Source organism: Falco peregrinus, chromosome 2 (genome assembly GCF_023634155.1).
Source record: "Falco peregrinus isolate bFalPer1 chromosome 2, bFalPer1.pri, whole genome shotgun sequence".
In the NCBI taxonomy this organism is placed as follows: Eukaryota; Metazoa; Chordata; class Aves; order Falconiformes; family Falconidae; genus Falco; species Falco peregrinus.
Window position 1 is genome coordinate 107,884,630 of NC_073722.1, and position 15,372 is coordinate 107,900,001.

The 15,372-nt window shown below is 52.5% G+C and overlaps 2 protein-coding genes across 2 annotated transcripts in view; both read right to left on the reverse strand.

Moving 5' to 3' along the window:
• Positions 1–743: 743 nt before the first annotated feature.
• On the reverse strand, positions 744–3,175 carry DHRS13 (dehydrogenase/reductase 13). Its single transcript, XM_055796304.1, has 5 exons — positions 2,935–3,175; positions 2,740–2,858; positions 2,015–2,138; positions 1,639–1,950; positions 744–1,069 (listed from the first exon to the last, which is right to left on the reverse strand). Exons 1-5 carry the CDS (start codon positions 3,059–3,061, stop codon positions 765–767), a joined length of 987 nt encoding a protein of 328 aa, XP_055652279.1. The 5' UTR covers positions 3,062–3,175; the 3' UTR covers positions 744–764.
• A 796-nt stretch (positions 3,176–3,971) lies between these two features.
• Positions 3,972–15,372, reverse strand: part of PHF12 (PHD finger protein 12) — a 33,026-nt gene continuing 21,625 nt past the window's right edge. Inside the window, exons 9-15 of the mRNA XM_055796299.1 lie at positions 14,026–14,842; positions 11,834–11,956; positions 10,324–10,467; positions 8,200–8,298; positions 7,544–7,626; positions 5,738–5,876; positions 3,972–5,128 (exon numbers count right to left, since the gene is read on the reverse strand). Coding sequence (XP_055652274.1) covers positions 4,794–5,128; positions 5,738–5,876; positions 7,544–7,626; positions 8,200–8,298; positions 10,324–10,467; positions 11,834–11,956; positions 14,026–14,842 — 1,740 coding nt within the window. The 3' untranslated portion in view covers positions 3,972–4,793. The remainder of the gene's footprint in view (positions 5,129–5,737; positions 5,877–7,543; positions 7,627–8,199; positions 8,299–10,323; positions 10,468–11,833; positions 11,957–14,025; positions 14,843–15,372) is intronic.

Consider the following 15,372-nt stretch of genomic DNA (forward strand, 5'->3'; position numbering starts at 1 on the left):
TGGGCGTGCAAGGCGGGGTGTGCAAGGCGGGGGTTGTGTGGGTGTGCAAGGCAGGGCGTGTGCGCTGCAGGGTTTGCATGGGTGCGCAAGGCAGGGTGGGTGAATGCAGCGTGTGCATGGGCATGCAAGGCAGGGTGTGCAAACAGGGCGTGTGCACTGCAGGGTTTGCGTGGGTGTGCAAGGCAGGGTGGGTGCAATGCAGCATGTGCATGGGTGTACAAGGCAGGGTGTGCAAGGCAGGGCATGTGTGCTGCAGGGTTGGTGTGGGCATGCAAGGCAGGGTGTGTGCGCTGCAGCCTGTGCACAGGCATACAAAGCAGGGCATGGGCTCTGCAGCATGTGCATGGGCGTGCGTGGCAGGGTGTGTGCAATGCAGCGTGGGCATGCATGGCAGGGGGTGCACACTGCAGCACGTGCAAGGCAGTGTGTGCAGGCATGTGCAAGGCAGGGCTTGCTGCATTGCAGCATACACATGTCTTTGCCAAGCAGGCCAGCAGCTTTGCTGCAAGCGCGAGGCAGGGTGCACTGCTTGTGCGTGTGCGCACACATGGGACGGTGCACTGTACAACGTGCACACGCGCCCATTGCACGGGGGCAGCCTGTGGGGCCCAGCTGCACCACTGGGGCAGGAAGCACAGCCTACCCCACTGACATAGCCGCTGCCCCCTGACGTGCCTCCTTGGACGCCTCCATGCACGCCCACCCTGGTGCCGCGTGGGCGCAGGAGCTGACAGACATCCCCCTCTCTGTCACCAACGTAATTTTTATTGCAGGACGGTGGCGGGGGCAGGCGACGGGCTCCCCCCGGGCCCCACCAGCCCCACCAGCCTCTCGCTGGCCTCCCAGAGCGCCTGGGCCAGCCGGTCGTCCCGTGCTGCCGGCCACGGCTCCTGCGGGCGGCAGTTGGCAAAGTAGCGGCCACTGAAGCGCTCGAGGCCGTGGTGCGTGGCGCAGTGCAAGGACGTCTGGGCGCCCTCGGACGCGTCCAGGAAGAAGAGCCAGGCCAGCGGCTGGAAAAGTGGCTTCAGCCACAGCGGCATGTGGCGGAACAGCTCCGTGTTGACGAACCCTGGGGTGACGGGAAACGGCCGTGTCGCACCCCCTGTCCTGGCCTAGCAGGGCCGGTGGTGTCGGGGTCAGTGGTGCACGGTGCTCCGTGCAAGAGTGCACCAAGGGGTGCACCACGCACAGGGACACTGTGCCAAGAGATGCTCCCGGCAAAGGGACACACTGTGCAGAGGCATGTTTTGTGCCAACAGCACATTGTGCAAAAGTGCACCATGCAAACAGATGCAATGTGCCGAGGAATACTCGTGCAAAGGGATGTTTTGTGCAAGGGGTGCACTGTGCAAAAAGTGCATCATGCAAAGCGACACTGTGCAACAGTGCACCCTGTGAACAGATACTCCATGCAAAGGGAGTCACCATGCAAAGGACGCTCTGTGCAGCGGGATACTGCACATGCAGGAATTCTCCGTGCAAAGTCCGCACCGTGCAAAAAGTGCACCATGCAAAGGCAGCCCTGTGCACACTGCTGCTCCCTGCAAACCACGCACCGTGCAGACAACGCCCTGCACAATGGGACACCCAGTGCAAAGAACACCCCATGCAAATGCTGATGGTAAGCCAAGTCCCTACCTGGGTGCACGGCGTAGCATGTCACCTGGGTGCCCTGCAGGCGCGTGGCCAGCTCGCGGGCATGCAGCACGTTGGCCAACTTGCTGTCGCAGTAGTCCTGGAAGGTGGAGAGCAGCCCGGGGGGGGCACGGCCCAGGGTGTCGAGGCGCAGGCGGCCAGCACAGTGGGCGCGGGAGGCGACGATGACCACACGGCTGGGCGCGCAGCTCTGCAGCCGCTCCAGCAGCAGCTGGGTGAGCAGGAAATGGCCCAGGTGGTTCACCTGGAAGGGGAGGCTGAAGCCGTCCTCCGTCGTGCCCCCGGCGCTCACGCCTGCAAAGGAAGCCATGGCAGCCCACGGTGGGGGTGCGGGGGGGCCGGGGGGCCCGGCACTCACCGGCGTTGTTGATGAGGAGGTGCAGGTGAGGCTCCTGACGCAGGAAGGTGCTGGCAAAGGCTCGCACTGAGCGCAGGCTGGCCAGGTCCAGCTGCATGAAGCGCACCTCCTCGTTCCCTGTCTCCTGTGGGTACACACAGCCTGGGGCAGGGTCGGGGGGGCACCCTGCCCGGGAGGAGGGTACCCTGCCCGGAAGGGGGGCACCCTGCCCAGGAGGGGGGGCACCCTCTCCGGGATGGGGGTACCCTGCCCAGGAGGGGGGCACCCTGCCCAGGATCGGGTACCCTGCCCAGGATGGGGGCACCTTGCCCGGGATGGGGCACTCTCTCTGGGATGATGGGGGTACGCTGCCTGGGGTGGGGGCTGCAGGGTGCTGGGGGGTGGGTGGGTGCCCAATGCCAAGGCTGGAGGTGCCCACACTGTGGGTGTCTGGAATGCTTGGGAGTGTCCCGTGGGGCTTTCTTGGGGGTGCCCAGGTGTGTCCTGGGGGTGCCCAGGGATGTCCCATGGGGGTGAGTGTCTCGGGGTGCCCCTGGGGTAGTTGGGGGGTCCCATGGGGGCGCCCGTGTGATGCCCAGGGATGTCCCATGGGGGTGGGTGTCTCGGGGTGCCCCCGCCGTGTCCAGGGACACCCCAGGGCAGCGCTGGGGGACCCCCAAGGGTGCCTGCCGCCCCCCACGGGACGGCCCGGGGGGTGTGCGGGATGCCGGTGCCGCGGCCCTCACCGTGCGGATGCGGCGGGCGGCCGCCTCCCCCCGCGAGGCGCTGCGGGCCGCCAGGACGACTCGGGCCCCGCCGCGGGCCAGCTCCAGCGCCGTGGCTGCGCCGATGCCGCCGCTTCCCCCTGCGGAGCGGAGCCGTGAGCGGCGGGGCCGGGCCGGGGCGGTCCCGGAGCCGCGGGGTCCCTGCCCGGCGCTCACCGGTAACGATGGCGGTGCGGCCGCGCAGCGCGGGGGGGGCGCGGGGCGGCGGGGCGCGGCGCAGCCCGTGGCGGAGCAGCGTGTACAGCGCCAGCAGCAGCCCGGCGCCCAGCAGCGCCCACCCCATCCCGCCGCCGCCCCGGGCCGCCCCGGCAGCCGGCACCCCCCGCTCCGCGCCGCGGGAGGCGGGACGGGGCCGCACCGCGCTGCTCCTTGCGCAACCGGAGCGCGGGGCGGGCGGGGGCGGCGCGGCCGCCACCGGGGCAGCGGGGCGGGGGGGCGGGCACGGGGCGGTGCTGGCTCCGGACCCCGAGCCGCGACCTGCCCCCCGGGTGCTGCCTGCCCTCCCCGGCTGCTGATTGCCCCCCCCCTCCCCCCAGCTGCCACCTGCCCCCCCCCGGCTGCCGATTGCTCCCCCCCCGGACTGCAACCTGCCTGACTCCCAGACTCAACCTGTCCCCGTGCCCCCCCCCTCGCAGCTGCTGCCTGCTCCGGGCTGCAACCTGCCCCCCGAATACAACCTGCCCCCCAGCTGCAGCCTGCCCCCGGAATACAACCTGCCCCCCCTTGCAGCCTACCTCCCACCTGTAACTTGCTCCCGAACCGCAGCCTGCCCCCCCCTTGTCCCCAGCACGCTGCCCTAAGGGAGAGGGTGGGGGTGCACACGGGTGCCCCGAGGACCAGACCCCACCTCGCTCACCCAGAGCAGCGGCAGCTGCTCCTGGTTCCTGGAACATTCAAGGTCAGATTAAGGTGAAGAGGTGCCTGCCCTTGCAGGGGTCCTGGACTAGATTTACCTTCCAAGGTCCCTTTTCCAACCCAAACCCTTCTGTGACTCCATCACTTTCCGGCCCTCATCCTCCTCACTCCTGGACATCAGCATCCTCGCACCCTCCCGCATCCCCACGCAGGACACGCTCCATGCGGGCACAGCCCCTTCCCGCAGCACAGGCTCCGCTTCCCCAGAGAGCACATACTCTGGGGATGCTCCAGGTTGTGGTGACAAGAGTTCAGACAGACAGTCGGAAAACAGAATGTGAAGTATTTTTTTTTTATATACAGAATACAGGAAAGTTTCTGTAAAGTCTAAAACGTTACAATTACTATGTACAGTGGAACTAGCTGTTCTGCTGCGGGGAGGTGGCATAGAAACAAAAGAGACAGACAGGTTACGACAAACGATCTGCTACAATAGACAATTTGAGGAACGTCATACCACATGTAGCACTGTACACAGCTTTAAAACATTGAAAAATGCCATCACTGATGTATTTACACAGAATCCAACACTTTTCCTTATTCGAAATAAAAATAGGATGGACACCAGGAAAAGAACTCATTTCTCACTGCCCATAATACACAGTAGCTACTTGTAGTGCAACCATAGCAGGGAGGGATGGGAAAAATAACTGTGGGAAGAAGAGCGCTTCTTTACATTAAATAAAACAATGATATTGTATAGATTTGCTGTATGAAAACTGTATTTCTCTTTTAATATAAAACTATTGTCACTGGCACAAAATAGAACAAGTTTCTGATTATTTTACAACTGCATGGGAACTATCTGTCAGAGAGAGTCCTCGAGTCAGACAGCGGTCGCCCCTCGCTCTGACACGTCCTGCTCTCACTGCAGTTTTCCTTTTAAAATGAAATGTATAGTACAAATATATGTGCAAATGCCCCTAAAACTTGAGCAAAAAAGAAAAATTAAAAAAAGTTAAACGTTCTTCATTTCATGCAAACGGCGTGTGAACAGTCTCTGGGCCGACACAAAAAAATCCCACCTCGGTTTGTACATTTTTGCATTGCAAGAGTCTGAGGGCGTTTTCCTTTACTTCAAAGCTCTCTTCCTAAAATTCCTAGGGAACTGAGTTGGACCGCAGCACGGGCATCTGGTGGGGTTTCAGAGAAAGCTTCTCCTCCAAGTCCATGTCTTGTACTAAGGCAGTGTCCCCCTTGGGCTGTTTGGTCGCAAATTCAGTAATGCTGAAAACAAACTGCAGGCAGCCCAGCTTGATGTAACTGCCGTGGTGGAGCAGGGCTGTCCCCTCCCAGCCGGCCCCGCTGCCCCCTATCAAACTGGAGCTGCTGGCTTTGCAGTTACAGGGTTTCCGATGCTGCCCTTGCGCCTGTGAATTCATCACAGCAGCTTCTTCATGCGGCTCCTCTTCCTGTTTTCTGCTTTTATGTCGTTCTAGAAAAGAAAGGAGAAAAAAAAAAAAAAAACACAACAAAAACACACATGTAAGATTTGGGCAGGCCAGTGACAGTTTGTTTTCATCAGCAGGGTCTACTGCTGAGGTGCCTCAGGGGTAAGATCCTCCAGCCATGAGGCATTTCAGTCTGCAGGAAGCGGCTGATGAAAGGGAAATGGGAATCTCCCCACTGCCCTGGAAAGATTATCTATTTTGGCAACCAAAACCCCCCCAAAACAGGAGGAAGCTGATCAGGTGGAGAGCAGGAGTAAGCCACGCAGGGATGGGGATGCCTATAGCACAGCCCAGCTCAGCTCCTCACACAGCCTGGGAGGGGAGGACACGCGTGGTGAACCCCCTCGGTCCAGCCGGAGCTGGTGTCAGGCAGGGACCCGTGGCGCGGCTCGCAGCAGAGCACGCCGCAGGCTGAGGCACTTCCCAGGCCCACACAGGGAGGTTATAACCCAGGCTGACTCCCGGGGAGAGGCTCCCCCTTTTCCCAGGGGTGCAGAACAAGGGGCACCAAGGAATGGATTTGCACCCGCTCCTGTCCCCCTCCAACAGCTCCCCGGGGCGGTGTGTGGGGCTGGCACCGTCTCAACACTCACTTATCACACTCTGCACTTTGGCAACAATACTGCTGGGAGGAGTGGGCGTCATCTTCTCTGAGAAGTCACACGAATACAGAACATTGTCCACGGTCGTCCCATGCTCACTGTAGTTCAACAGCTCGTAATGTTTCGTATTCTGGAATTAAAAAAAAAAAAAAAGAAAAGAAAAGAAAAAAAAAAGAAGAGGTGGGAATTGAGACACCAAGTCAGAAGGGCTTCTGCTCACATACCCCTTTTTTGGAGCACAACCCCTCTGTGTTGATGGTTAAATAACAGCAATTAAAATATCCCCCGGCTTCACAGACCACCAACCTGACCCTTGTGCATGGCTCACGCTCACAGAACAGATGTCTTTTCAGCGGGAGCTGCTTCCCGGCAGGGAAAGGAGGGCCAAAGCAGCTCCGAAGAGAAGCAGGTTTTACCTACTGCACTTGGACCGACAGATTTTTTGGAAACAGGGATTCAAGCTGATTCTCACAATGGGAGCACACCATTTGAAGAGGCACACTAGATGCAAACTTGGCCCCAGACCTGTACCTAGCAGGGAAGAGATGTGCTTTGGAAAGCAGACACAAGATGGCAAGAGGGATCCCAGCGTGCTGCAGCAGCAGCCAGACAGCGACAGTCTGGGATTTACAGGCCTTGTGCAGATGCTGAAATGCCAGGAGACATTACTGTGACACAGCATCACGCTCCACTGAGCTTTGCAGAGGATGCTGAGAAAGTGGAAGAGATTTCAGGTTAGCTCATAGGAATCATCTGAAGGCTGGAGACCTTGTCCCCCAGGGACTTACAAAGCCTTAATCAAGTTACAAAAACTCCCTGTGCACCGGGGAGTGAAGTTTTCAAGTATCCTGCAGAGACCAAGGCCAAGTGTGAGCTGCCAACGGGCAGAAGCAGCAGAGTTAAGGAAGGGGAATTCTCCCTCCAGAGCAGCCACAGCCATAGGAGGCCTGCTGGAGCATGGAAGTTCAGTGCCTAGAGCCTGATTTAGGACTGACCACTGTGAGGAGATGCTTCAACACAGATTTAAGGTCTGGATCCCATTACAGAGCGTGTTCTGTAGCTTGTAGTGCACTGGAGGAATGGCTAAAGCTGGCTGTGGGTTAATCCTGGATCCTGCTCAGTAGCTCGTCGACAAATGGTGAAATAAAAGATTTTGTCTTGCTTCAAAGACTGCTCCCATGCTAAGAGACATCTCCAGTGGCGCTTTTATTGGCAGACCCGCCAACCTATTTACTTCCAAGAACAGACTAATCTCTGGACTGTAGTTAAGGAGCAAATGTAGACCTCTGTTTATGCTGAGAGCTTAACTGAAATTTTAGTTAAACAATTTATATACAGAGTACTGCAAATGGCACAAACACTTTGCACCACCATCACACCTGAGAGCAAGAGACTCTGAGCAGTTCCTTGTTTTGTGCCAGCTGAGGTTTGATGTCGACAGGTAAAATTTTGCTTTTATTAGCAACGCAGCTGGATCAAAAAGTATCTAACAGTTTCTATGACTTTTTCATTCCCTAGACACCAGCAGTGACAGTGCTTACTTGTGGTCAGTCTTTGTCCACAAGCAGTTAGCTCAGAGAAATCAAGCTGGCAGAGCTCTGTGCTTCAGAAAAGGGTTTGACAGAAAACGCTGACGCAGCCTTCACTGGAGTGAAACCATTCACAGCCCTGGCTCTTACTTTGTAGTCCACAAAGGAGTGCCACACAAAGACAACCTGCTGCCTGCATCTCCAGCTCCCACTGCCATGCATGCCAAATAATAAAAATTAAAAGAAAAACCACCACTCAAGCACTCACCTCATCGTAGAATATGCAGGCATGTTTGCCAGACACATAGTTACAGTGACCATAGCTTGTAAGGCACACATCCATATCAGCTCCTGTCAATCAGGAGGACAAAACAAGCTCAGTTCATTTCAGAAAGAAAAAAAACCAAAACCGTCAGGCAGCAGAGAACAACAGACAGAATTAAACTTCAATTAGCAAAACAACAGGGGAGCAACTGCCTTTGTCCGTGCTCCCAGGACTGCATGAATAATGCTGCGATAAGCCACCGAACAAAGTTTCAGTGGGGGAAGGGAAGGCTAGCAGGCAGCTCCATGAAGGTTGAAGAGCATTTCACAGTTACTGGGTCCACCCAGAACGCCAGAAGAATCTAAGCAGAAAGAAATGAAGCCTGCAAGCAATTTCTTCTAAGTCTTCTCTCCATCAGTCAGGCATTAGGTCTCCAGCGCAGCCATTCTGCTAATTTTGATGCCAGCCAGGTTACAAAGGTGCAACCCCACAAAGATTCAAATGGACTGGGAACTTCCACATTTCTTGGTAGTGAAGAATCCCAGTACCCATGGCCACAATGGGTCCGTTTTCTTTGACACCCACTTGGCAAACACTTCAGGAGGGCCAGGGAGAACCACCCTGATTCTGAAAGGTCAGGGCAGTAAACAGCTACTCACCTGTCCCTATGTAGAGGGTTCGATAGCACATATTGACTGCACCCCCTAAGCCCATCAGAGGATAGAACACCGCCCGGGCTTGCACTTCCTTTCTTTGCGCTGCAAGATAAAAAGAAATTACTTGAACAACGTTATCAGCTACAAAGGCTGCTTGACCTTGGTGTCCCCAGCACTAGACTCTCCAGAAATCTAAGATCCTAAGGAGGATGCAGTCAGCTTTGGCCTAAACACCAATTCCCAACCCTCTAGGAATGTTTGTGCACTAAACATCTTTTTGCCAGTCATCAGAGAAAATTGCTCTCTCCAGCAACCCGCACAAGCCATGCAACTGGGGGAACATTAATGCCAAGCGTGCGCAATGGAGCCACACCGAGGAAAACACAAACAGCCTACCACTAGCTTCTTTCTTAATCTTTCCCACTTTGGGTAATCAAAGAGCTGAGTCTTGCTGTCAAAGTGCCGCTTAAAAAAAATTGCTGCTGGTGAATGTCACCAACTTAACAGCTGTGATTTCACTTCTAGTGAAGCTGCAGGAAAAACACACAGCTTGAACAGGGCCTGCCCAGGAAGCAGCCCAGCTCCCAGGGCAGGATGATTTACCGAGTGGCTCCTCTCCCCTCAGGCTGGTCCCTACGGCACACTCAGAAATGGCTGGTCCAGGGCTGAGCTTCCAGAGCAGCTCCCTGGCAGCCAAGTTCAAATCACATATTCTCACATGCCTACATCAACTGGGCAGAAAATCATCTTCTGTGGAAGAGATACCAGACTCTGGTGGACCGTACAGACCTAGCAGGATTTTGGCAGCTGTCTTTTGGAGGTAAGCCCCTTCTATGCACAGAATTTGGGCCTCTCCTAACACCAAATGTGCGTGACAGCTTTACACCAAGAGTGTGAAATCAAAGAACACAAGGATTATGACAGGTTGTTTGGAGAGCTACCTATGGCAAGAGCATTGGCCACACTGAGTGGCATTACTGGACGTGCAGCAAGCAGCGCAGCTGTTATCTGCAGGTTCCCACCTCTGCCGGCTGCCTGGCACAACCCTCTCAGCCGTCTGGCTCTGCTGGCTCAGCTGGGCTCACTAAAGGCTTTGGATCTAATACTTCATCAGCGATGCTAAACAGTCAGCTGGATGCATCGCTCCTGCCCAAAAAGGGTGATGGGTTAAGAGAGCATCAATCTGCCTTTTGAAAGGCAGACTGCTGAAGAATTTCCAGAACTCATCTGTTCAACGAGCAGCACAGGAACGCAGCTCATATCACAGCCTGGTGCTGTGTACTACAGCAGCGTTCAAAAGAAGATTGACAAAGCATTTAGAGAATGCTGTGGCGCAGCGGCAAGCGGGCAGGCAAGCACAGAGTTTCAGAAGGTTACTGACTGCTAGCAGACTTCTAAAGATCTTGTCTTGGATATTTACCCCCAGGCCTAGCAGAGGGGGAACAGACAACTGCTTCCACAACAAGGCTGGCCACTTAGTGCTTGAAAGCCAATTAAACTGACTGGCTGCATGCAGACGAACACGAAGCCATGTTCATCTTGCAGCTTTAGGTGTTAGCACACCAATACCAGTGACCATAAACAAAGCCAATGCTGAACTCGGGAGATTTCCAACAGAAGCACAAGTTGGTTTCCCCTATTTGCATTAGTTGCATTTAGTGTTTCAGCTTGACAGGGACATTATTATGACCAGGCAATGACAACGTTACACATTTATTCTGTGCCCCAGTTTCTCCTGTTCAAGTGCTTGTCTCACAAGCAACTTCTCCAGAAGGAGAGAGCAGGAATTCACATATTTCTCTTGCCTGTCTCAAAGGTGAGGACAAAAAACCCAAACCCCACAAAAACAGGTGAACCTTCCCATCTCTTGCTAATTCTAAGATGAATAAACCACAATTTTATTAAAGATCTCCAGCGGAAAACCAGAAGATACTGAGGGATACTAGAGGAACCTGAAGGAGTTTCTGGCCAGTGGATATCCAGAGCAGGGGAATAAGAGGAAAGAAACATGAAAGGCAGCATCAGACAGATACCAGAAGAAAAGGGAGATCTCCTTCAATGAATAGGCAAGGGAGTGCCCAAAAGCTACACCTTAACATAAACCAACTATTCTAGGGCTGTTCTTACCTTCAATGTGGTTTCCCACAGGAGATTGCTGATGGGAACTGACACTGCTCGCTAGAGACTGAGCTTTGGAAGGGAAGAGCTGATGTATTCTCTGCAAGGCCAGAAACTTGATCAGCTGCTCATCCAGCATATTTATCTCAATCTCTGTCAATAAACAAAAAGCAATTAGTAAGGTATTCATGGAAAAGGTGTAGTCTGAGCTGCAGGGGATTTAACTGTCCCACTTTCAAACTTGCCATCTGCTTCAACAGCAAAGACTTGACAAATTTTGCAATACCAGGAACCTTACATATAGGTGATCTATTACTTCATATGCTCTCCTGTAAGCAGTGTGTGAGGAGAGTGCCAGCAACGGCCAGAGCTACAGCTGAGGCAGCAAGCAGAAGTTTAGGGGAACAAAGACTGATACAAATTGAAGATCTGCTCTTTTGGCTCAGAATCAACAGGCCTGCAGAGGTGGACATTGCCACCGCGCCCCTCTGGGCAGCAGGCTGGCTCTTGTGAAGCTCCATCACCTAGTTAGAAAGTCTAGCCCTACACTACAGAGGAAAGCTGTAACCATCTCTTTGAAGCTGCTACAGGCTCAGTCTTAAGTCACACGCTTTCGCAGTGGGGTCAATTAAACCAAACAGGGCAATTCAGACAATTTATTAACGAGCTTTAAAACCAATCTGTTGCCGATAGCTTTGAAGTATTTAAGTTTGTAAAGCCCTGCAGAGGTCTGCTTTCTGGCAGCAAGGGGGCTGGCTAACCTCTTCTTCCAAGAGCTTTCTCCACACCAACTACAGCTAAAACAGCTGGCAGAAGAAGCAGAGCTGTAACAGCCTTTCCTGAGAGCAGAGAAGTCATCTGGGCAGGCTGAGCAGTCAGGGTTCACCCAAAAAAGAGGGTCACACACTGGCAATGCCAGAAAGGCTGTCTGTCAAATGTAGAAGTCTTTGGCAACAGCCTCAGTACACCATGGATGATTGCTGCTCAGCAATCTCCTCCTCCTGAAGTCACTCCACTAAGGTTTGGCATTGCTTGCCAAGTGCAATAAAAGGAAAATAAAAAACGGGCCAGTCCAGGAGAAGACTGACAGAAGCAGAAATAAATTAGAAAATTAACTGACCCGTTAGAGCATCACCACTCAGGTGACTGCTTGACTACAAGATCTATTGTTGCTGGCCTTTATGCCCATCGGGAACAGCTCTGGATTGCAGCTAGCACCACAACATGGCAGGACTGCAGGTTTCTGCATGTGATTCCACCTGGAAAGCAGCCTGTGCAATAGCTTTGTGATCGTTCCCCAGAAAAGCTTCAGGCAGAAACACTTCATTGGCCTTGCTGCCTTGGCAACACCACAAGTAGGGAAGCACGTGACATATTTAAGGTAATGTATACCCAGCCCCACCCTCACCTGACTGCAACCCTTCCTTTATCTCTGAACTTCTCCTGAAGCAGAGACAGAACGCTGGAGGGAAGCAAACAGACAGGGCTAGTAGAGACTGATAATGAACGAAATACTCACCGCCATCCACAAATGCTTTCAGGGAACTGGTGAGGTCCAACATAGCTGCGGAGTTTGAAGTGAGTGATGAGGGTAGAGTTAAAGCGCTTCCTATGGATAAGGTGCTGGGACTGACCTTACCATCTACAGAGAAAGATGGTGCAGAGAAGATATGTCACTGTGACGTTCGCAAGACATGCACCCAGCCTTCAGGCTGCACTTCACTTACAAGCTGCTCAGAATGACTAATTTTGCTCACAGGCACGTATTTGAAAAAGGCCTGAATTAGAGGCCATTAGCTTTCTCCTGCTCACAGAAGGACTACTGTGTGCCTCCAGCACAGAGCCAACCGCTTCTGCCTCTCTCCTCCGGTTGTCAGAGGAATTCTAGACCTAAACATTTAAGCTCCTACTCCCTGTTTGAAGCAGCAGCAACGACAGACTGTAAGTGATGTCCTACAGAGATGGGAAAGATGAGCACCAAGTCCCCAGGAGCTTCAGGAACTTACTGAAGCTATACACACTTGCCAAGTTGCTTGTCTAGGTCTGAACATGCATTAAAAGTACAACTGGCCCATTTTTATTTCTGCATGATTATCCTGTCTAGGGTGTACTTCACTGTCCAGTAAGAATGTGACAGTCATAAGCAGATTTTATTATTTACAAAGTAAAATCCTACTGCTTTGGCAGTGACTATGCAGCTAAAAGAGGCAATAGCAACTGCCAGAAAACAAAATCCCTTTAATGCATTGTGATACCAGATCTTCCTGAGTCGGTTTGCTTGGTAGAACTATTATAAGCCTGAAATTTATGGCAAAAAAAAAAAAAAAGTAATGAACAATTTGTATTTTTGTACTCAGCAACCATAATTTAATATTTGTTATAAATATATATACACATCATGTTAGATAGAGAATCTAAACATTTACACCTTTCCCAAGACACCACACCAAAATAATGTTTTAACCTGCATTTTGTAGAATGCAAGTGCTTTGCACCAAAAGCAATTATTTAACATCTTAAGTAACTGCAAAATTACATAGGTTTGTAGTGCTCTTCAAACCACAAGCAGTAAGTTTCCTATAGCATGGTCTCATTTCTCCTACCAAAACTTCTCCCAGTCTTGCATTTCTAAGCAGGGCATGGTCAAACCGGAAGCATCAGAGTAACCAAGTTTTTTCAGCAATAAGCAAGGAAGCCAAGTACTCTGGGGACTGCTTCCAAACACGAGGAAAAGCTCACAAGTTACTCATTAAGGAATTTGAAAAAGAGTAATAGAGATGTTGCCTCTGTTGCTTGCAATCACCAGATTAGAGTCACTCCACGCAAGCTTGCCACTGAGCAGCTAGGAACGGCGAGAGGCGACAGCTCCATCGCGTGCTTTTCAGCGACTGCCTCAACCCAACATGCACAAAGGGTTTGCTAGCTGGAGTGCTGAGCTGGTGTGGGGAGAAGCAAGAGAAGGAGAATGTTTCAAAGTGAAAGCTTCTTCTAGCAAAATTTGAGTTATGGGCAGCTCTCTGACTTCAGCACCTATCAACACCTTTGACTTGATGTTTTTAAAATGCATGTACCTATTCTTTGGTGGAACAGCAAGGGTCTTGGGTTCAACTCAGGACAGAGATGGTATATCCAAGTCGGTGACTACCCTGTATTAACACACTAGCAGATACTAGAGACAGCTTCCCAAGTCTGCATTTCTCTAACACCAAGGCTACGCAGCCGAAAACTTCAAACACATCTGTACTAGGGGACACAACCATCACCACAACAGTTACTGTGCATGGAGATCACCAGATCACGTATCAGACAGCTGCTCTTGTCAGGAGGACTATCTTGCAACCAAACTAGTGCTTTAAAGCAAACTGGTAGGTTTACAGCAGCATCGGAGAGGCCAGTTGTTGAACAGCGAGACGGCAGCCAACCGATTTAAAAACTACTGCTGCTTTCCAGAATAAACCTGATCTACTATCCCACTTCTCAGCACGGAGTTGCCCTCTCAGATATATGCAGCCCCCAAAATCCATCCTGTGGTTCCCATGAAGGGACCCAAGACAGAAGAGACTTGAGAAACTTCTCCCGGCTCTCCACAGAAAGCCCAATCCCAGTTAAACTATAAAAAAAGCTTTATTATTAGAGCCTTGAGGTTCTGAATAACACTAGGCCTGAACACTTTCTCAGCCCTGGGGCCAAGATCAGCCGTTCAGCACGTACCTGAAGGTGGTGCTGGTGAACAGAATCTGTTTGTGGATCCAACAGCAGAGATGCCATCTCCTGCAGCCTGCGGAGGGGTGAGAGCCCTGGTGGCAGTCAGAGGGGAGCCCATAGACCGCAGATCTGCCGTCAGCGGCGGTCCTATCTGTGTCTGCACATTCTTTCTTTGCAAAGTGCTGGTGGTCTCCAGGCTGGCACAGGAGCTCGATATGGACGTAGGCATACTTGTGACGGGCACAGAACCCCTTTGTGCACAAGAAACAGGTCCTGCTACGTTTTCCGTTTTGACAATGGTTCCAATGGTGTGATTCAGAAGTCCACAACTTGCTGGGGGTGTGAGGGGCCGAGGCCACGTTTGCCGATGAGACAAAACAGGTATTGTGTTACCAGATCCGATTAGCCTCTGGGAGTCACTCAACTGTGCTGAAGATTCGGACGAAACGCTGTAGAAATGAGGACCGTTTACTTTAATGTCAGAGGCTGTCGGCCCGTTCGAAGTCCCACAAGAAGACACCTTCTTGGATTTATCTATACAAGAGCTGCAGTTGACATCTTCCTGTGACAAAGTCTGCTGGGGTTGCGAGGAGCTCAAGGAATTCTGGGTGGTAATCCCTGAGGTGCAGGATGACATGGAATAGAGGGAAGGTGTGGGTGCCTTGTCAGCTGCCTGGTAAGGGTTGGCGAGTGAGCCATCTGCCACAATAACAGGCTTAATATCAGCCTTCTCTGTTTGTTCAGAGTCCCAAAGCGAAGTCATCTGCTTAGCAGATAAATGTTTCAATATGCTGCACTGGAGCGCAACAACACTACAGAGCCACTGGGAGGAAGAAAAAAGCGCAGGTTAGCTCCACAGGCAGACAGTGCTCCAAACCTCAACAGTTACTCCATCATTCAGCCAGCCTGAAGAAATTCAGCTGCCTCACTGTGCTGCTGACCGCTCAGATGCAGCCTGGAACTACAGCATCTGCTCTGATGCTCATCTAGAATCAGGAGAAAATTTTGTCCAGAGGTACAAAAGCACAACCAAAATTATGTACTATTTATCTCCATGCCAGGGACAGTACACATGGGAGCAGAGGTTAAAGGAGAAGGCAGCAGACACACTTCCTCACCCCCAAACTCCTCCTCCTCTTCACTTATTAAGCGTTGTTACTCTTCAGCTAGTTACAAACACGTCTTTCACTAATACGGGCTTCTATCCAAACACAATCCTTCAACTTACTCTGTAGCATGCTGGAAAGAAATGCTGATCTACGTCACACTACAGGGAGCCGCCTGCCAAAGCTGGGGTGGAAAGCACCTTTCCCTTTACACAAGGTAGAGGAAGACCAGAAGATTTATTGCAAG